The sequence below is a fragment of the Alosa pseudoharengus genome, unplaced genomic scaffold, assembly GCF_046254945.1.
Source record: "Alosa pseudoharengus isolate Yale_2024_CS ecotype anadromous, Long Island Sound unplaced genomic scaffold, YU_APseudo_1.1 YU_APseudo_1.1_scf_24, whole genome shotgun sequence".
NCBI classification, from domain to species: Eukaryota; Metazoa; Chordata; class Actinopteri; order Clupeiformes; family Clupeidae; genus Alosa; species Alosa pseudoharengus.
The window spans coordinates 22,311,479-22,334,196 of record NW_027468689.1 but is presented as its reverse complement, the minus strand read 5'-3'; the positions used below and the strand labels follow the sequence as shown (position 1 = coordinate 22,334,196).

Here is a 22,718-nt window from a genome sequence, read left to right as displayed (position 1 = left end):
CCACACAAGGAAACTTCAAATGGCCGTTGACAGTAGAGCGCAAATGAAACCAATTTGTTCTCTGATTCTGAGATTGAATCACTGGTCGGTCTGAATCACTTTATTCCATTTTCCAGTAACAGAGCCAGAGGTGTAAAACTCTGGCTTCAGAAAGTAAGTCCTGCTATTTGTTCCAACCATTCACTTAATCAGCTGATTCTAATTAGCAAAACTACTAAGCCAGGTAGATCAGCGAATTAGTGTGTTAAGTGCTCAGGTAGAACCAATAGCCTACATGGTACTTTTCTGAACTTTTCTGCTTCCTGAAGCCAGACTTATCCACCTTGGTAATAGTGTAGTGGATTTGAATTGTGATTGCAACTTCAACTGCTATTTCCCCATAATAGGCTATTAAACCAACCACCACCATACAGTTGTTCAGTTTACTATGCTAATAACACTTCTAGATTTACTTCTAGACTCTATACTTTTGAGTATACTGGTACAAAGTATGTGTATTCCCTCTGTCAATTAAATATTCAACAATCACTGTCAAAGTTGCACTCAACACCTCAACAAACACTAACTATTACTCTAACCTCAACAACTGAAACTGTTCATCAGTAGAGGTGTCAAATATTGGCTTTTTTTCTCCATTTAGACCCTAAACTTCATAACAAAGTTAATACTTTAAGAAGACCTAAAGATACATGATCAGATCTGTAATTATGTAATTATTTGAAAGATCATAGTATACTATAATTAATATTAGCTACATATGTGATGACAGCACAAGAGTAAATTGATGTAACTTTTGTTTTGTTATTAAATATGGATTGATTAAAAGTAATATTGTCACAGTTTGAGTTGTGACAAGAAATGCATCATAAAAAAATCTTAAAACACACACCTTCAATTCAAAATTATTCAAGGCAGTGAACCATTTTATTGTGTACAGTTTTTTTATCAACAGAGCATAGGAGGATCATAAAATACGAAAAGAAAACAATTCAAGCATTATCCTGTAAACCCATGTGTGAACCCATGAAAATAATCTGATGTTGATGATTTACAACATAAAGGTACTACAAAAATACAGTATATAGCCCATATAATACAGAGCCCAAAGGAGAGAGAAGATACAGCTGTCAAAGGAAATATTTGTGTGTAAAATACTTTAAATAACAGAAGAAATATTTTGTGTATCTTCAGTTATTACAAAGTTAGTCAAAGGCCTGTGAAAGTAAATTACATTTCTGTTGTATTTTTGGAAATTTCTTTTCAATAAAAAGGGACCCTTAAATCCTCTTTGAGACTGTAACTACCCTCCTCATGAAGTCACATTATTTTAGCTCCCTGCGTGACAAAAGGGAGAATGCACACATGCAGCCTGAATCAAGTAATCTTACATGCTGATTACATTATAAATATCAAATGACATCTGTTGAAATCAGATCAACATGATTATGTTTTATTTAACAAACAATATGAACAAACCTCAAAATGGCTTCCTTAAAGGGTCATCAAAAAGGGAAAACAGACTCCAACGTAGAGGAAGGGAAAAGCAATTTTCTCCGGCTTCATGGCATGTTCTCCACTGAGGCAGGTATTACATGTGTGTGTGTGTGTGTGTGTGTGTGTGGTAGGTTGGGTAGGGGGTGGATGGGAGTTATAAATGGTGAGGTAGGAGGGTTGATCAGTGAGACCAAGCTCACTAAGGCATTGCAAGTTTGTCTTACCCAGTCAATGTATTCCTTACACCCACGCAGTATCACGCAATATCAATAGATGCAAAATCCTGCCAACACTGATTGCACCAAAGCTAACTTCGGCAAGAGTACCATTTTTCTGAACGACAACAGGGGATGTTTTCTTTTTTGCCAAAACAATGACGGGTGGATAAAAAATGAACTGGGAGGGTTCAGTGAAAGCAACCAGGTAAGGCCTCGCATGAATCTGTCTGAGCCAGGCACTGCATGACTCCTCTCATATTAGCCTTTTACAGGCACCCCACACACAGATGTGGACAAGCTCACAGCTCACAGCAGAGCTGAAGTGCGGACATTAGTTAGTCTCGATCTGCTCCACACAGGAGTGGATAAGACACTGGCACATCCCTCACCTGAATAAAACTCCTTATTTTTCCTGTGCTCAGAAACCACTGGGCCTTTGCACCTTAGGAATTGTTTATATTGTCCTGGGTTTGTGGGCTAGTTTAGGACCAACGTTTCGACACGGTTCCCAAAATTTTGCATTTTTGATACTAAGAGAGAGTATGTTTGAAGGCTTAGGCCCAACTTTTCAACATGTTGCCACATGGTTCCAAAAAGTTTGTGTTTTTCTGACCAAGAGATAGCGTGTGCATGTTTACATAAGTTGTGCGTGGTGTGGGTAAGAGGCACAGGGTCATACCAACTAATCCTCTTCAGGAACAGGACCACTCATTTACACTCTTTGGCCTGCAACATGCTGTAGCATTACGCTGTTTCTTCAAACCGTTCTAAATACACTGGCAAACAAAAAAGATCACAAACTGTGACATCACTCTAATGGAGTATAATGTGTGCCTTGTTGGATGAGTTGCATGAGTTAAACTGCAGGAAATGAGAATGCAGCTTATAAAATGGCTGCCATCTCAATTTTACGCATCATTTTGCCTTGGTGTTATGAGTGTAGCTTCTTCAGGTGGGGTATATTCTCCCCTTGAATGCATGGGGAAGTCACAATGCATTGCATAGCTACACACAAAAGAAAAAAATGTTTTTGTGCAAATTATTTCTAAACCGTTTCCACAAGATCGGAGAGGCAAATCAATTAGCCTCATACATTAAAAGCACCAACCATTAGCAAAAGGTTCAGCAGTTCCTCTTTCAAAACCGTCACGTCTAACATTCCAGCCAAAGTCATCTGCTCGTAATTTTCATATTTTCATGGTTCCCTTCCTTTGAAGATGTTATTGCACCAAGTACGAGTTGATTGCCACATTGCAAAAATGAACGTCTTATTGAAATGCTGATTAACAGATTCCAGACTCCAAGATGGATCCACATGAATCTTGCATAGGTGGCAGAAGAGGAGGGAGGGAAAGATGAAGGGTCCAGGCAATGTCTGTACTTTTGGTGTCTTCCAACACTGATGTTCGCGGTACACAGGTCCTTCTCCTCCAACGACACAGGCAAACTGACACAGTGGCTGTATGCTGGAGAACACATGCTCAGACGCTATTTGGCATACAAACACACCTTCAAGAGGATCCAGGAACTACGCAGCACTGAAGTGCATCTGCAAGGAGGTTTGTTTGTGCACATATATATGTGTGTGTGTGTGTGTGCACGTGTGTGTTTGTGTGTGTGTGTGTAGGGCTGGGGCTATCTGAAGACCCCAACGTTGATTGACAAAGCCACCTCTGGTTTTCGGTTCTTCCCTTGTCCCGCCTTTCTACCTGGTCCTGAGTCCTGATTGGCCTCTGCACTGTCGCTCTGGCCCCTAATAGATATGAGACACTTAGGAAAACTTCTTTCTTTTTTCATTTACTCTTACTGTTTTTAAACATATTTAACCATAATTCATAACCATAATTTTTCTATTATTTTCATTGGTTACCTTTGCTGCAAATGTTTTTGTAGAACACTTTGGCACTAATATATAAAGCACAGTCATGCCAATTACACACACATTGAATTGAATTGAATTAGGAAAGCCATAAACAATGAACTTTAGAGTTATAAAAAAGCTTGTCCTCTTGTCTTTTTGTTTACATTTACAGTACCCTCTGGAATTATTGGCACCTTTGGTAAAGTTGACTAAAAACAGGTATAAAAAATAATCCGTTGGTGATTTATTGTAATCTCACAATGAAAACAATGAGGAAAAATTCACCCTTGAAGAGAAGCAAATTTATTCCGAGAAAAAGGAAAATCTCAAAGAAATAAATATTTTTAACAAAAACACGTTGCTCACAAATACTGGCACCCCTAGAAAAATCTTATATACAAAACCGAAAGCATTTTCCTATCTAATTTCAACTAATTTAAGTTAATCAGATTGTCTGAATTTTCAGAAGTAGTTCATGACTTTCTTTTTCACTAAGGTATGAAAATAAAGTGACACAGAGGCTAAATCCTTTAGTCATTTTTCAACATTGGAAAGACAAGAGAATACACTAAATCTAAATAAAAACAAAGCGTGTTGACAATTGTAAGTCAGGGGATGTCTATAAAAACTAGGTACTTTGTTGAAAATGCCTATATTTACAGTTAAAACAATGATTAACAGGTTGTAATCAACTGGAAATGTGACAAACATGCTTGGACAAAGACCCAAGGTTATCTTGCCCCCACGCACATTATGGAGGATGGTAAGATAGGCAAAATAGTCCATAATAACCACTGTTTGAAAGTTACAGAAAAGGTATCATCTTGGGGTCACCAAGTCCCCCCAAAAAATCTTCAAAAGTGACCTCACTGCTAATAGATTATTTAGAGGGCATGCCAGGTAAAGGTCTGTCCAGTCATTTAATTACCCGTGTAAATGGCAGGAGTTACTGAATGGTACAGTGACTTTGTCTGGAAGTGTGGTCTTTTGTCAGATTAAATGAAAATTGCGCTCTTTAGCTAGAAACACTTTAGGTGTGTTTGGCGTACATAGAAGAACGACTATACTAAAAGAACCCCATACCTAATGAGAATTATGGTGGAGGGGTTGTGCTATTGTGGGGCTGTTTTTATTCCCAAAGGCCTTAGGAACCTAATTACGGTGCATGGTATCATGAACACCAAGAAAAACCTGAACATTTTCAAAGGAAATCTGTCAATCTCTGCCAAGACATTAAAAGCTGGTCATGATTGTATCATTCATCAGGTCAATGAACCAAAGCAAACGTCCAGATCAAATAGAGATTGTCCTTTTTCTCAGAATAAATTTGCTTCCCTTCAAGGTTGGATTTTTCTTTTTTTTTTTCATTGTGAGATTACAATAAATCACCAACAGATTATGTATGATACAGGTTTTTAGTCAACTTTAGCAGAGGTGCCAATAATTCTGGAGGGTACTGTAAACTGGATATTTGGACCATATAGCATTTATGTAATTTCAAAATTCAAGATATATATATATATGACATATTATGGACAGTGGATACCCACCCTTTCTTTAGTCTTTCTGCTTCCTCTTGCTGTCCTAGCTCATCCTGAATAGTGCTGAAGTCCCGATTACTGTCAATCAGCAGGTTCTGACACACAGACACAGACAGACACCATTCATTGAAGATGGATCATAGAATCAAATACCAAAACAGAGGTTCAGGCATCTAATATATAATTAATTAGGTGTTGTGTGGGTCAAGCCAGATGTTTTTTCTTACCTTGATTCCAATGATGTCGCCGTCTTTCAAGTTGTAGGGCGCCCCCTGGAGGTTGTCATTCTTTTTCTTCTTCTTGCGCTTAGACACCTGTTGGCTCTAAAAGGATCACAGGGATTTCTGTGTCATGTCTAAACAGCTTAACTTGCCTCCATAGCACTTCACTCACAGACATCAAATGCACATCTCTAAAGACACGAGGGTCATCTTAGCCATATTAAAACCGCCATTAAAACAATTATTTTACACAACAAACATCAACTGCTCTCTTAGAGTCTCCATGGCTCTAAAAACATTTTGTCCCTGAAGTCATCAGAAATGTTCCAAGTGACTATGTAATGATCTTATTTTCAAATCTTAAACAACCCTGCCCACGTCTGAATTCTGAACCAGTGACTGAGAATTTTAAAACCTGACAGTCTTCTATGCTTGTCAGATATTGAGTAGTACTTATGTATAGATTTTATCACAGTGCTAAGTATATATTTAATCAGTAATTGTTCTCCTTGGGTTGTTGGCTCCATGACCGTGCTGCAGTTAGTATCCTGTACCGGTATCCTGTGATAGTTCCCTGTTTTGAATACTACTGGAGAAGTTAAGCAAACACACGTTTGCACACAACTGTACTCTGAGTGGCATCTGAGCCACTCACATCCCACTCCCAATACTCCCCCCTCCGAGGCTTACCCAGGTGGACACGGGCATCCAGGAGTGCTTCTCCGGGAGGCATTTGGCCAGCAGCAGGCTGTCGGGCGAGAGGCCGTAACGAGAGGACAGGGCCACGCGCAGAGCCCTCGGGCTGGAGTCGTTCCCCGCCTCCCACACAAACTCCTCCCACGGGAAGTACTGCCGCTCGCCCGGTATGGCCATCTGCACCCGCAGCAAGAGCTCCCTCTGCCTGTGGAGGGAGAGGAGAGACGGGTGGGGGAGAGACCAGCTCAGTCCAGAACTACACACACTGAACTCCAGGGTCAAACATACTGTACAAAACAACATCTAAGTCTTAAAACACTTGTCAAACTTAGGAGGTATGTACACAGCTAAACAGCAATGATAAATGCAGTTTACTACAATGATATTCACTCATTTAGCTGTCCACGGCTAATTGCACAGTGATCAAGATCACCATGGCTAACGTGGCACAGTGCACAGAGCACAGTGATCTGGAAAATCTGGAGGTCAGCAGTGTAATTTACTAGAAGGGGATTTGTTGTGTCTGTCGTGTTATCAGGTAAGAGAGGTCATGATGGAGTCCAGGTGACCTACCCAAGATCCTCCTCTTTTAGTAGTGTCTGCACACAAATCTCTGCTCCATTTGCAACCTTCAGTTTCCTTAAAGAAAAAAAAAAAAATTAGCACAGAGAGAGAGAAAGAGAGAGACAGAGCGAGAGAGAGGGCATTTAAATGATTCAATGTTTTCGTTTTAATGAAACACTTTAGTTGCCTGCCTGTCGTCTACATTTCTCCGGTATTTTGGCACCCCTGAAGCAGATTGCTTTGGAAACAATGCTGGCCCTATTTTAGTTTGAAAACCCAGATTTGGGGTCTGAAAATGTTGACGTAGGAACCCATGTTTCCTTTCCTTCTCATTTCGATGTATTCTTCCCAGATTTGTAATGCTCATATCATGTGACAACTACCGTGCCTCCCTTTCCTGGAGGAAAACAATAAGAAAACGGCTTCGGCTTCAATTCTGCATTTTATAATGCAACAGCAGCCGACTTACGTGGGAGGAAAGCTCTTATTCCAGCCAGTTACTGTCAAGCGTGAATCGCCAAGTGATTTGCATGAGTGAATTGCGTGAATGGGTCATGTGACTAGTGCTTTTGTGCTGAACATAGATCGTACACGCTCGTATGGACAAAGACTGTTTTAGTTGTAAAACTCTGTGTCCGAATAATGTGGATGTAGCTCAAGGAAAGAGAGAGAGAGAGAGAGAGAGAGAGAGAGAGAGAGAGAGAGAGAGAGAGAGAGAAAAGAAAGCGGAGAGAAAGACAGAAAGAGAAAGCAGGCTGGCAGGTGTACTTTAGACTCTGCTGGTTTCCTCTGAGGATCTTGCCCAGCTTGCGGTCCTCCAGCTGCCACACACGTAGAAATGCTGGCATGGGCACACACACGTCCAGAAGAGCAGGCAGGGTAATCACCTTCAAAACACACACACACACACACACACACACACACACACAAATCATGCATTTTACAAATAACACTGACTACCCTACAGACAGTTTTATTTATTAGGAATCCATTCAAGAGGAAAGGAATGGACTCCAACTCTACCTGAGTTTTTAAGTCATCCAATGAGGCTTCTTCAGTGATCTCTATTTTACCCACGATCCTTAGCTCTGCCCCTAGCCACTCTGGGGGGACAAAACAGATTAATAAAAAAGGACCCGCCTTTCATGTTATCCATCACCATTGACCTTCAAAGCACTTTCCAAGGACACGCATCTGTCCTCACCTGCAGAGATGACTTCCTGAGCCTGAGACTCTGCCCTCTCAGTGGTGTGGTTGACTTCCATCTCCATGGCAACAGGACTTTCCCTCAAGTCCACATAGTGCCAAACTGATATTTTCAGGTAGCCCTGAGATAGAGACAAATGAATAGAGAAAAAGATCAGAAAGTGGCAGTGAAGATCGATCGTTTCTCTTTCATTCAATCATTCATTCATTCATTCATTCATACATACACAGGCAGCAGTTTTTAATTTGATCATTTAACTTTCAGATATGACTCATCCAGCCAATGAATACAGCAGAATCTTAGCTAGGATGAATCTAACGGTTGTTGTGTGCAGAAGCCTCCGAAAGGCTTGCGTCCTGAGTACCTTGGGTGGGAGAAGTCCTGCAGAGAGTATCAGCTTGTCCCCGTGACTGATTCGTGCCTTAGACAGTGTTGCATTCTGGGAGGAAAACAAGAGAAGTGAGGCACTATGGCAGACATAATTTAAAAACAAATCGTCCCCTTAGAATTATAAGGTTCTATCTGACATTTTTGTCAAAGTTGAGTTATTGACATATTCTTTTTCTGTGACACCATAAGAAGGTGAGGTAAATCTTGTAGTTGTATGCATTTTTGGACATTATATCTAAAGGTTTGTTCCGCTTATCAGTATAACTCTATGGAATTCTAAGACTTTGAAGTTCAATATCTTAGAACGTAGATAGAACCTTATAATTCTAAGGGGATGAAATCTCTCCCATAGTACTTTTTTTTCCAAGAGCTAATGTGTGAGAGTGCGGTTTTCAGATTTGTTTTCAAAAAATACAGTAAGGGCCAAGGGTGGATGAATGGAAGGATGGATGGATGGAGTGACTGACTGAAAGCACTCACTTCTTCCATTAGGAGCTCCCCAACCTCATCGTCCCAGTTCATTCTGTTCAGATGCCAAGCATCTCCTACACACACACACACACACACACACACACACACACACACACACACACACACACACACACACACACACACACACAGACACAGACACACACAGACACACACAGACACACACAGACAGGTAAGAGGGCAATTTTATATTAGCATATAACCAGCCTGCAGGCTGCATTCCACACGCACTGTAGTGCATTTGAAGGTAAAGTGTGCCATACCTTCAAGTCCAGCTTTCTTCAACATCTCTGTCAGGCACTGAACAGGGGACAGAGACGGAGGATAGAGGTGGGTCACAAAGAATTGAGTGTATAGCACACATATGTACTACATTCCAAAATGTATATTACAGGGATGCACATAATAGTCAAATGCGCGCACACACATACACACACACACACACCACACACACGTACACACACCACACACACGTACACACACGTACGTTCACCTGCCCATACTGTATACACAACCCTTTCTCACCTCTTTGACTGTGAGTGTCTCGTCTACAATGATGTCCATATCCTGACCAGCAGAGGGCGCTGAGCCTACAGTGAAGTACAGGAAGAGCTACAGCAGGGAGAATGGACGAGGGAGGGATAGAGAGAGAGACTGATAAGTAAGGGATAATGGACGACACGGTGGTCTGTTCACAGAAGTTAATGCACGGTCGAGGTTGTAAAACGGCCCCGACGCAAAGCATTGCAATGTTCTGAACGTCTGCATTTTACAGCTCGGATGCAATGTGACAGTTCATTTAAACTTCACAACGAGTTCGGCGAATTAATATACAAGTGTGATACGGCCAAAAAAATGGATCTACTTCATAGGTGTGCAGATAACATACGGTTAATGGTCGTTCTAAATTACGTAGGACAATGGGAAATTCAACCAAGCAGTGGAATAAAGAAAGACAAAGAGATTGACTACTTTGAACACCGCATATATTAAAGACTGTGTCTACATTTATTTGTGTATTTGTGCATGTTTGCATGCATGTGTTTGTACATGGACAATAGGTAAAGTTCACTTGTTGGTAGTAGAGAGTGTGTGTGTGTGAGTGGGTCATTTACCTGTGTGGATTTAGGTGCCGGTCCGGGACAGAGGAAGAGGGTGGTCATTAGCCTAATTCCAGCCTCTCTCACAGTTATGTCATCATACACTAGATGGAAATAATTCACACACACACACACACGCACACACTATTATTTATGGAACTAAATTTTTGATCATGGCAGTGGTACATTGTGCGTATGGGTGTATGTGTGTGTCTCACCTGGTGGCAGAAGAGTCCCTGTTCGATCCACCTGCCTGAGGCAACACTCCACACCTGGACAGGTAACATGAGAAGGAACAAAAGGAGAAGACACTTCAACAGGTTGAACACAAAGCAGATGATTTGTCGGACTTAAAAGACATCATTTCAGTGATAGTTTGCATTGTGTTTATGAGTGTGTGGGTGTATTGTAAGTGAGTGCATGTTGTGTGATTTCCTGTTTCTGTCAAAAACAGGGAGTGTGTGTGTGTTCACCTTTGAGTTTATTCTTTAAGTCCAGTTCCTCAATGGCCCTCTGCTTAACCTCAGACAGCAACTAATACACAAAACACACACACACACACACAAACAATGCCATGTTTTAGTAAAAAGCCACAATGCTTTAATGTGTGTATGTGTGTGTGTGTGTGTGCGTGCATAAACACACATTAAACCTGACTGATTGACTGACTGACCATATTCCCTGCGGCTGGAACCTTGCCCCTCCTCTTCATTCCCTCCTCCTCTTCCTCCCGCTGTTTTCCTCTGAACTCCACCTGCAGCCAGCGGCAGTCCGAGGGAGTAGTCACGGTAACCATATCTCCACTGAGGCTAAAGATGCTGAGAGGGATAAGAGATGAAAGAGAGTGATTAGCACCAGAGAAATAATATGTTTTGTTACAATATTACGAGTAAGCGAACGAGTGAATGTATGTGTGTATGTATGGCGGTGTGTGTGTGTGTGTGTGTGTGTGTGTGTGTGTGTGTGTGTGTGTGTGTGTGAAGAGAGTGTGATTAAGTGAGTGTGAGGGTAACCCTCACCAACTGATATTACAAGCAAGCAAGCTTGTGTGTGTGAGTTTGTTTGTTTGTGTGTGTGTGTGTGTGTGTGTGCGTGTGTACCAGAGCTAGTGAGCAGAGCGGCCGGTTCCGTTCCAATTTCGCTCCGATACCGCTCACACCACGAGTCTGAGGCATGCCCAAATCCACCCACAATTCATGCCACAGCCACCTGAGCGAGGAGCGGGATATTCGCACTGCTCAGCTCCGCTCACTAGCTCTGGTGTGTACATGAGTGAATGGGTGAGCAGTGTCACGCCCCCTCACCTGCTGTCCAGCGCGTGCGGCTCCAGCAGCAGCAGGGCGTCCCCGTCCTTGAGCGCCAGCTCCCTCAGCGTCCTCTGCATGTCCTGCGGGGGGAACACCTTCCAGCCGCTGGCCCCTCCTCCCTCGCCCCCGCTGGGCCCTGGCCGGCTCGTCTCCCGGCACACCAGCGTCTCCTGGGGCCCCAGAGCCTCCAGGACGGTGCCCAGGGTGGCCCCACGGGCGAAGCCCTGCATGCAGCGCACCAGCCCAGAGCCAGGGGCCCCGTCGGAGGGCTCAGCGGTGGCGGTGGTGGAGGTGGAGGAGGTGGGGATGGGCTCCAACGTGTCGTCGGGTTCCTCGTCCGACGGTCGGACGACGGTGAGCAGCAGAGGCTCCCATTCTGCGCCTGTGCGCACGGCTGACCCGCTCACCTGAGAGGAGGAGAGGAGGAGAGGAGGATCAGAAGGAAGAGAGGAGGAGAGGAGAGGATGATAGAAGGATCAGAAGGAAGAGAGGAGGAGAGGATGAGAGGATGAGAGGAGGATCAGAAGGAAGAGAGGAGGAGAGGATGATAGAAGGATCAGAAGGAAGAGAGGAGGAGAGGAGAGGATGAGAGGAGGATCAGAAGGAAGAGAGGAGGAGAGGATGATAGAAGGATCAGAAGGAAGAGAGGAGGAGAGGAGGAGAGGATGAGAGGAGGATCAGAAGGAAGAGAGGAGGAGAGGAGGAGAGGATGATAGAAGGATCAGAAGGAAGAGAGGGATGAGGAAAAAGAGAGATGACTGATTGGAGAGTGAACAATTTTACGCATATGGTAGTGTGCTCTTTATATTATGAAAGTTCTACTAAAATTAGATTAAAAACAACTTGAAATATATTATCGCTTTGTTCGCAGTATTATACTAGAGCGCTTTTGAGTCACAATTCCCGTATCATAACACGCATCGCATCAGCAGATTCTTGTGTGTATGTATGTGTATCTTCTCACCTCTCTCCCATTCCACACAAACAAGTCAGAGCCGGAATTTACACCAGCACTGTACAGAGACTGCTGATCATCTGAAACACAGACACAGACACAGACACACACACACACACACACACACACACACACACACACACACACACACACAGACACAGACACAGATTATTCCACAAAGACATGTCAACCACCAGATCAACAACACCAACCAAAACATTTGTGCACTTACCTGCAAGTGTGTTGTGTTAATGTGAGGTCACACTTGGCATGTGTGTGTATGTAGAGAGAAAGAGTGTGTGTGTGTGCCTGTACCTGTGAGTGTGTCGTAGAGGTGTAAACCGGCAGGCAGACTCTGAGCCACCGTCAGTGCCATGTCCCCCTCCCAGAGGTCCTGCATCTGTGTCACACAGAGGTCAAAGGTTAAAAGGTGTAGTTGGCCTTTAAATGCACTGTACACCTGTGTTTACTTTAGCATGTTTGATTCTTAAAGTGCAACCTGGTAGTTAACAACTTTGATTATTGATGTGGTATCGTCAAATCAGCGGGAATCTGCGCTGATTTGACGATACCAGACCAGGAAGCCATGGAATTTTCTTCTGACAGATACATGTCTTGTTATAACCTAAAAACTAAAAAACACCTGAAACTAAAAAACACCATTTAAAACACTTGTCTCTAGGAAAACACTTGTTTCAAGATGAGGGTACAGCATCTCTATACTATTCCCACTGCTTTAGAGTAACATGTGCCACGGGGGCAATGTCTCTGTTTGATGATGTCACCTGGTAAACAGCCAGCCGCAGGTCCCCGACGCTTTTGCGGCGGTCAAAGGTGACTGTGATGACGGCGTCTTTGGGGTCCCCGACGGGCCGCAGCGCGCCCATCTCTGCCCTGTAGTGGGGTGCCAGGTGCAGCCGCACCTCCATGCTGTTACTGCTGGCATCAAACTCCTCCCTACACACACACACACACACACACACACACACACACACACACACACACACACAATACAGGTGTTGTATATGGGGGTGTGCTATAATCTACCAAAGAAAAAACACCAAGTGACCACCATAATTGGACACTACTACAAAAGTGGAATATTCATCACCTCCGTTGTTGGATTTTGTCATTTTCTTCCTTGACCATCTGAAGTAAGTGCTGAGGCACCCGATATGCTGGATTCCCTAAAGCTGTGCACAGACACAATACATTAAGATGGAGCACATCCCACCTATACCAACAACAACAAAGATAACAGACATTTACACTCAATACATCTAGTACTAGTAATACTATTAGCAACATGGGTACAAGGTAGAATATGCATATTTGACAGACACACACACGTGCGCACACACATATGCACACACACACCTGCGCGCACACACACGCACACACTCTTTAACCATTTATTTATGTCAATGTGGAAAGAAATAGTGCACACACACACACACACAAACACACAAACACACACTACCCTCTGGCGGTCTCTTGAGGCTGGCCTTGCGGTAGAAGAGCATGTAGGCGCTCTCCTTCCCCTCAAACTGCTTCTCGATGTCCCGCTGGCGGATGGACGCAACGCTGGAGTCGTTCAGATCGAACCAGTGACACCCGTCCGTCCCGTCTGCCCCCTCAGCCTCAGCGTCAACCTCAGCCGGAGTCTCAGGCAGGACCTCATTCACCTCCGGGCTGCTGTCGCGGGGTGAGGAGGCTTCGGCGGTCGGGGGGACCTCATTGACCTTTGACCCGTTGTCTGGAGGAGAGGCGGCTTTCAGAGCCACCCGAGTCCCTTTGGCCACCAGCAGGAAGACATCCGAGTGACTCTGCAGGAACTGGAGGAGAGATGGAAGGAGAGTAAGAGAGGGAGAGAAGAAACAAACAGAGGAAAAGAAAGAGAAAAGAAAAGAAAAGAGGGACCTAAACTTAACTAATTCACTATATTTCAGTGCGTTTTACAAGCATTGCTATTTGGGGTGGGGTGGCGGGGGGGGGGGGGGGCTTCCCTTGCCAATGGGTCCATATTGCTTGCGGAACGTTTTGTTCCATGAAGTCCCAATCTTATCCATCAGCCTTTGGCTGATTTGGTCAACAGGAACACTCTTTGATTCTTCCTGGATGAAAATGAAAGTCAGAACAGCACATTTCCAGAAAGTTCGATAACACTTCACTTGAATAGTCTGCCCACAGTGACTTGTAAAACACCCTGAATGACTCAGTTGTGAATGGTGTATGCCAGGGGTTCTCAAAGTTTTGATTGGTGAGGGCCAATTCAGGAACCCAACATTAACTGAGGGTTGCCAAAGGGGCGGGGGGAGAAAAAGAAGAAAAAAAACCTGGAAAAAAATCCCATTTGTAATCATTTTAATGACCAGGTTGCATCTCTACAGTTTATATTTATTGCATTAAACACATTTTAATTCATAACTGAGGCTAAACCTGGCAAAACTGAAAATCTTCAGAAAAATTGCAATGCACACACAATCCCTGGGGTTCTCTACCCTCAACAGACATATTTGGGATATAACTGTTCTGGTTGCAGTCCATTTCAAGTACAAACTTATTTAGAACAAACAGTCTTAGTGTGCCTTGCTTCTTATCAGCATAGGCCTTATTCAGGGCCAATTCCAGCTACCAAAGCACCACAGGAAAACCTGACGGCCACTAAACAGAGATTCATTCTTTTCAAAGCACACAGTACAGTTGTACACTTTTAACAGATTTACAGATGTTATCAGATGTTATCGCGGGCAGCCAGAAATGTTTCCGCGGGCCGCCATTGGCCCCCGGGCCGCACTTTGAGAACCTATGGTGTATGCAATGTGATTTACAAAAAGCATTGTGCTCTCAAAAGTGCTGAAGATCACACTGAGACCTTGTGTATATGTGTCTGGATGGGTGAGAGCAATAGCCGTAAAAGAAAATCCCTGAACACAAGAATAAAGGGTCATTCACACCAAGAACGATAACGATAACTATAACCATAACGACAAAAGCGTTCACACTGAACAACGATAAACAAAGTCTCTCCTTGTGTTAATGAATGTGACGGACATTTGATGGGTTCTGATTGGCTATTTATCGTTCTAAAAACTGCTCTGAAAGTGATCCCCAACGATATCGTTCTTCATGCCGTTTTCGTTATAGTTTATGTGTGAACGTCGTCATTCATAATAACGAGAACAATGCTTGTTTATCGTTATGGTTCTTGGTGTGAATGGGCTGATGTCAACTTTGCCAACAAGGCTGACCAATTTTGGCTTTGTTCCTTCAGAAAGTGCTTGACGTTAAACTGCCCACACACACCATTGACAGAGAGTGTAATGGTGAGAGTGTGAGTGTACTGATGTGTGTATGAAGTATCTGTCTATGGTTTGTGGATTACGGGGTTTGTGTGTGTGTGTGTGTGTGTCCTGGTACCTGAGAGAGTACGGCTGTGAGCACAGACAGCGGATTGTCCTTCTCCAGCTCAGGTTCGCTCACTCTCGCATCTCTCTTCTGAGTCTTCTCCTTCTGCTTCTCCTTCACCTCCTCCTCCTGAAAACCAAAATCAAAACAACAACTTAGATATTTCAACATGTCAATATGACTACATTTGGGTTAATTGTTAAGAAACCATTCTTAGGCATCTGCTTTAGTTCTTTTCAATGACACGCTTTCATTTGACATTTCCACCATAAATTAACCAAAATGTCTTTCCCATTAAGTACATTTACTAACAATTCACCAAATGACTGCCCAGTGATGCCAGAGTACACAAGCACATTTAATTCTCCACAAAAAAAAAAGAAAATAACAAAATTAATAGAACTGGTAACTCACTGGAGGTTCCCAGCGGCCTAGCTGGTCAATGTCTTTGATATAGACGTGGTAGTGGCCACCGTAGCACCCCCCTTTGTGGATGATCACGGAGAACAGCTCATACAAGTACTCGCTGTCTGGACACTCACTCTGAGGATGACCAAACACACACACAATCTCTTTACGTGACATTCAAATTAGGGCCCAATGTCTTTATTCAATGTGCAGTGAACTCCTGTGAGGACCCTGCTGCTTCCACGTGGATCAGTTTAAAGTGCTGAGGGTCAGACATACCTGTTCACAGAAAGGTCGGAGGTCAATGGTGAGGGGGAACGCATAGCGGCCCATCTCCTTGTAGCGCTCACACTTGGCAAAGTCAAAGTTGAACCTCAGTAGAGACATGGTGAGGAACGGAGGCAGCTTCCTCAGTTTGGCAGACTGAGAACAGACACAAGAGGGAGCTCGGTCTCTGAGAGACAGACGCATTGTGCCACTGTGTGACTGACAGTACTACTGTATACGCGGATCATTTTTATGACTTACACATTTTGAAGGAATCTGCACAAAGCAATACAACAGGCTTCTCAAGCACACAGAGACTAAGGTAAAATTTGGAGAGTGTCTGTTTGTGTGGGTGTGTGAAGAGCCACTTCCCCACTGTTGGGTCAAACCCGGGCCAATTAAAGGGAATCTTCAACAAGTGTCAACAACCTAGGGTCTATTTGTGGATGATAAGGAGAGGACATTTTCGCTTGGGACCAAAATGACTGATCGGTGCAGTTTTGAGCAAGACCGATGACCTTTGACCTGAGGCTGACCTTAGCGGCCTCGACGAGCTGGTTGCAGCGGCTGCAGCGGTAGAGGTTGTTGCCCTCAAACAACTCCTCCTCCACGAACATGCTCCATAGCGCCTCCTCAAGGCTGGACACGCCACGCACAGACACCGTCAGGTCCAGGAAATCCTCCTATACAGCCCACACAGAAGATCGAAACATGAGTCAAGGGAAACTTTACTGACATACCCTGGGATAGAGTGATAGATGCACCATGAAATGCCAACACTATGGGTTCATGTAAAACACATGTACCTTCAATTTACCTTTACATCCATTCATTTAGCAGATGCTTTTATCCAAAAGAATAACATTCAAGCTACAGTGGAGTTTTAAAGCGAGTTAAATAAAAGTAAATAGATCGGTTAAAACATCACAATTTCAGCTTGTCGCCTGGTTATGGGGTCATTCCACGTCAAATCAGATGGAGTCCAGTAAAATGATTGTCACTCCGTCTGGGATTTTTTGTTCAGAGTTTAACCATCTAAAAGCGTTGTTTACCATAGGTAGTGATCCAATGCCACACCGTTTAATTTTGATGTTTAACTTTAATGTTCAATGTTGACATGTTGTTGGTAAATGCAAAGTTATGCCCACAATTTGCTAAGACACCAGGGAACTGTGGAAACTTGTGGAGACCTCTGTATAATATGTATCCATGGTAGAACATTAGCACTTGGTACAACACTGCTTGATAACCACAGTGATATGCTCACAAAGGCTGTACCATTGGTAATTAGCTGATTTTTGCACATGAAGGTTGCTTTGTTGGTGGTTTTGTTGCTTTGGTTCCTTGGTTGGGCATTCAGGCTACTGCCAGCGCATGCGGTACCACAAAGGTTTCCATTATAACAGGAAATGAAACATCGCAAGTGGCAACAGTGGAATGAGCAGGATAATGGACTTCACAGCATTTTACTAGACAAAGTTAATACACTTTTCTAGATGGAACGGCCCTCCGGATCGCATCAGGCTGTTTTACCATCTAGAACGTGTATTAACTTTGTCTAGTTGAACGGTGTGTCGTCCATTATCCCTTACATAACATATTTATGTCATAACATTGCAACAAACTAGACCATCCAGTTGTTATGTTGTGATGCAATAATGTGCCGATAATTCTTTTTCTGGGTGAGTGGCTCATATTTTTTTTCATGGACAGTAAAATAAACTATTTTTTTCCGCTATTCAGGATAGCCTACAAGAAAATTGTCATGCTACTACTCACTCTCTACCTCCACCTAATAAGATTTTATTTTTTGCTGAGGCCTGGATGTTATCCTTAATTATATAATCTGGCTGCATAGCTATACTAATTACTCTGTTAAAGTCAAATGATTTTTTTTACCCTCGCTAAAACAGATGTAATGGTGACAAAGTTTGCAGGTTGTGAAAACAGTCCGGCTGCGCTAGTAAACTTTTTTGGACGAAAGAGCTGTTGGACTTCCAAATACAAGTACTCAGCCTGGCTTGCCCTCTATAAAAAAAGACTGAATCATGCATCATTATCCCACACACCTGTCTCTCGCTGATGTTGCTGCACTCCTTGCAGACAATTTGGTTGACAAGTGTGCCATGGTAGAGGCGATGGATGAGGCTGCTGCCCGACGTTCCCACCAAAGAGCTTTCTAGAGCGCTGAACAGAATGCGGTTCAGCTCCTGGACATCATGTTGGCTTGTCTCCTGCAAACAGAAATTTAGTTCAATAGATACACTCACAGTGTAGCTGGCAGACCTTCTACACTTACATGTATGAATGACAGGAGTGGAACCAGAGCTGAGAAGGTAAAGGTGAAGCCTTTATTGATAGGACAGTGAAGAGACTGGCAGAGAGAGAGATGGGGTGGGACCGGGAAAATGACCCAGGATGGACTCGAACTAGAGGTCTGCACTCCCGCGGTAGACCCGCGGGACCCGCGGATCCCGACGCAAAAGAATGCGGCGCGGGACAACTTTTGAAAGCTCTTTGCGGGAGCGGGCGGGATGAGAGAGGTGCGTTCGCGGGTGCGATGATTCACTGCACTCCCGCAAATTAAATACTGTATGTGCGTAAAATTAAATATGGAAATGATTAAAGTAGTGTTCATAACTATAGTTCAGCTGGATGTTCTGTTAGGCAGCATTAAAAAACGGGGTGTAAGCATAACTGACGGATAGCAGGCCTATAGCCTATCATTTACGTGGGTTCAAAACTCGAAATCGAAAGCATGACAGAGGAAGAGGGCACCAGACTAGGCCTACTTCAGTTGTTAGCCTACATTCAGAGCCATTAAAACTGACATCTGCAGTCTTTCTCAGGTGTGTGTGCTCCTTTCGTGAGACAGAAAGAAAAACTGAACAGGCTATCCCTCCTGCATGCGGGTGGGAGCGGGACATCATGTTACAGATGCGGGCGGGAGCGGGACTAAAAATGACATATTAATGCGGGAGCCGGACTGAATATTGCGGGAGCAGGCGGGCGCGGGACTGAAAAATCAGTCACGCGCAGACCTCTAACTCGAACCCGGGTCTCCATGGACACCTGGGCCCAAATGTAGTACGGGCTACCCCAAAAGGGCGAGTATTTAAGCAGATGCTCTTATCTGGTCAAGTACTGAACTCAAGTCTCCTGCCGCTTCCCTTCGCTGACACTAGCCACTACGCCAGCACAGCCACAGGTATAAGATGTGTACCTCATTGTTGGTCCAGCCGAAGCTCTCTGTGAGGTCTGAGGTGGAAGCAGTCTGCTGGTTCACCAACAGCAGGTGAGCAAACAACCTCTGAAGCTCGAGCGGGATCACCCGAACCTACAGAATACACACGGAAAACATATAGTGAATCTTAGGACACCTGCCATTACACCCACAGGAACATCAGTGGCATTCCATTCTAAATCCATAGTATCAATAGGGTATTGTGCTCCCCTTTGCAGCTAGAACAGCTTCAACTCATTTGGGAAAGCTTTCCACCACATTTAGGAGGGTCTGTGAGAATTTCTACCCATTCATCCAGAAAAGCATATGTGGCCAGATACTGATGTTGGAAATCTTCCCAAGGGGAGACCAACTCCATATTAGCTGTATTTAAAATATTTGAGGATATAATTGAGAGAGAGAGAGAGAGAGAGAGAAAGAGAGCTACATAGATATATATATATATACATATACTTTATTAATCCTGTGAGAAATGTAGGCATCCAGCAGTTTATCTTATAAAAGAACACACATACTGTAATCACACTACACTGCACTATGTAGTGAGTTCTGAATTCAGCCTTGTACTATTCTCTGGAGCTTGGTGGGTCACAGCTTGTTAGGAAAGACAGTGGAGGTACAGTACAGGTGCATCTCAAAAAATTAGAATATCGTGGAAATTGTTTGTTTTTTTTTATTATTATTTTTGATTTCAAAAACCGAAACTTTCATATATTCTAGATTTATCACACATAAAGTCAAATATTTCAAGCCTTTTGTTTTTATCTTAGGGCTTATAGCTCTCATGGCAACCAAAAATCCAACATCTCAAATTATTAGAATAATGAAATCCATTTATGGACTCATTACTTGGTCAGGCTTCTTTTGCATAAATTACTGAATCAATGTGATGCGGCATGGAGGAAATCTGCCTGTGGCACTGCTGAGGTAAAGATCCTTGATTACTAGCTCCGCTTTAACCCTCTCTGGCGGAGGAGTTACGGAGGCCCTGGTTGCTTTGATAGCGGCCTTAAGCTCGTATTGTTGGGTCTGGTGTCTCATTTTCCTCTTGACAATACTCCATAGATTCTCTGTAAGGTTCAGGTCAGACGAGTTGGCTGGATAACACCATGGTCAGCAAACCAGTTACTAGTAGTTTTGGCTCTATGGGCTAGTTGATTTCCATGAGATGTGAGCCGTAATTATCAAGATTAAAAAACAGAAAAAGGCTTGAAATATTTCTATTTATGTGTAATGAATCTAAAGTATATGAACATTTCACTTTTTGAAGCAAAATATAGAGGAAAAATTTACTTTTCCACGATATTCAATTTTTTTTCAGATGCACCTGTAAGTTTAGTACCACTTAAATATTAGAGAATAAATAAATACATGCATTAAAGTGTGAATGTCAAACATAAGGCCCGGGGGCCAGATCACGCCCGCCAGCAGGTTTCATACAGGAAAATTAGAAAGAAAAAAAAAGATATTCACATCCAGTTGTCCTCTAATAAGCAATATCTCTATGATATGATAAACTGATTAAGACTAGCACTATACACACCATCCTCAGGAAGGAATTAGGCCTGAAAAACTAACGTGGAAGTATTTCAAGAGAGAAAGAGCTGTATATGACAGCAGTACTTTGTACTCTTAAGTGGGTATAGTAAAGGAACATATCATCAAACAACACTCTGATACCCATGAAGAAAAATGATAATGACCATGTCTCATTCCAACGTGCCTAAATTGCCTAAAATGAGTTTGACACCCCTGCATTAAACCCCTGCATTACTTGAATGTCCCCTTTCTTGAATTTCCCCTTGGGGATCTATAAAGTATTCATCTATCTATCTATCTATCTATCTATCTATCTATCTAAAGTAAACCTCGTTCTTAGATCTAATTGTTTTTAGACTCATACAAATGCTCTGACGCTTACTTCCACCTTCAATACTTTGATCCTCTCTTACTGTATCTCTCGAATCATTTCACGCTCATTCACATTCAAGTGTAGGTTAATTCCCACACGCATACCTTGGCATCTGGCTTGTCCTTGTCAGTCAGGTTACCCAGTTCATCCGGTCCCAGACTGAAGAGTTCCTCTATAGAACACACAGCAAAACTCAACCTCTGTTTTAAGTACAGTACATTTCTACAGGTGTTGTCTGCCAACAAAACAATAACAATGCAGTTCCACCGACCCACCTCTGAACTCGGGCGTAAACAAGAGCGTCTGGATGAGGGAGTTGAGGTAGCAAGTGCCCCCTTGGTTTTTTATTCCACTGAGACTGACGTTCCCTCTTGGTGGTGGAGGCTCGGCCTCCTTCCCTTTCACGAATCTTCCTCCGCTGGGGACGGAAGAAAAGCCTTCGTCGTCCTCCTCAAATAGATCTCCAAACATTGCAAACGCTCTTTATTCCTTTATTTTATCCCAGTAGGTTACTCCGTTCCTTTGACCCGCGGAGACTTTAGCGAGTGGACAGAGTTCTGCTTTGCAACCTCTTGCTATCTCATCTTCGTCTTGCCAAGCTCTCTGTTGACAACCATCGGATTCACTCCAGAATGCACAGATTTCGCAGTACTTACCATTGCTATCATACAAGAACGATAACTGACAGACAGCCTAACCTCTCAGTCCGGTTACTGTGAGTCCTTCTAAGGTCCACGGTCATTAAAGTCTGCAAAACAAGCTAGGTTAGCTGTCAATTCATAAACTTGGATACTGGCTAACAATCTTGCCCCATGATCTAGCCAGCAGCTTAAATCAATTCGATAGTAAATGTTTGATAGTAAGCCTACACTTACGACGATTGGTGATTTGTTTCGTGACAAATGTCACATTGATAACAGTGCTAAAACACCTATCTGCTGAGTCAAAGTGTTCAGTCCCAACAATGAATCGCTGGGAAAACGAAACGTAAGAGGAGATCCAGCGATGTTTCAGTGCGCAGCCATGTTTCTTTCCCAGTGCACAGTCGAAAGGAATTGTGGTACTTGTAGTCTTTTAAGCCAGACGTCGACAACAGCTGACAGTCCCGTTCAGCCTGGGTGAAACCAGACGATAAGCGGTCTGGTGTTAACCAGGCTAGTTCAGATGCGCAGGAATAGGCTAAATAGTCTTTATTGACCACTGAGATAGACTAGATGTACCGCATAGCGGTACAAAATATGACCGCGGCGCCGCTCAGTCCTGTAGGCTAGGCCTACATAGTCTGCAAAAATTACGCTTGTCAATTTGTCTCCATCTCCTACTCCATCCTCTTGCAACTTTTGTGTATGCTTGTATGTGCGTGCATGTGTGTGTGTGTGTGTGTGTGTGCGTGCGTGCGTGCCGGTGTGTATGTGTGCGTGCGTGAGTGTGTGCGT

The 22,718-nt window shown here is 43.4% G+C and overlaps 1 protein-coding gene across 1 annotated transcript; it reads right to left on the bottom strand.

The window, feature by feature from the left end:
• Nucleotides 1-890: 890 nt before the first annotated feature.
• usp40 (ubiquitin specific peptidase 40) lies at nucleotides 891-22,306 on the bottom strand. The gene is made up of 31 exons (XM_076303487.1): nucleotides 21,558-22,306; nucleotides 21,387-21,454; nucleotides 19,350-19,463; nucleotides 18,196-18,360; nucleotides 16,663-16,809; nucleotides 16,139-16,282; nucleotides 15,866-15,994; nucleotides 15,464-15,580; nucleotides 14,052-14,157; nucleotides 13,524-13,880; nucleotides 13,155-13,236; nucleotides 12,829-13,000; nucleotides 12,359-12,443; nucleotides 12,053-12,123; nucleotides 11,086-11,495; nucleotides 10,455-10,599; nucleotides 10,255-10,315; nucleotides 10,000-10,053; nucleotides 9,797-9,885; nucleotides 9,207-9,293; nucleotides 8,945-8,981; nucleotides 8,673-8,737; nucleotides 8,167-8,241; nucleotides 7,800-7,923; nucleotides 7,619-7,698; nucleotides 7,364-7,482; nucleotides 6,605-6,670; nucleotides 6,026-6,236; nucleotides 5,342-5,437; nucleotides 5,124-5,209; nucleotides 891-3,465 (listed from the first exon to the last, which is right to left on the bottom strand). The coding sequence occupies exons 1-31, from the start codon at nucleotides 21,751-21,753 to the stop codon at nucleotides 3,348-3,350; spliced, it is 3,876 nt and encodes a 1,291-aa protein (XP_076159602.1). The 5' UTR covers nucleotides 21,754-22,306; the 3' UTR covers nucleotides 891-3,347.
• Nucleotides 22,307-22,718: the final 412 nt, after the last annotated feature.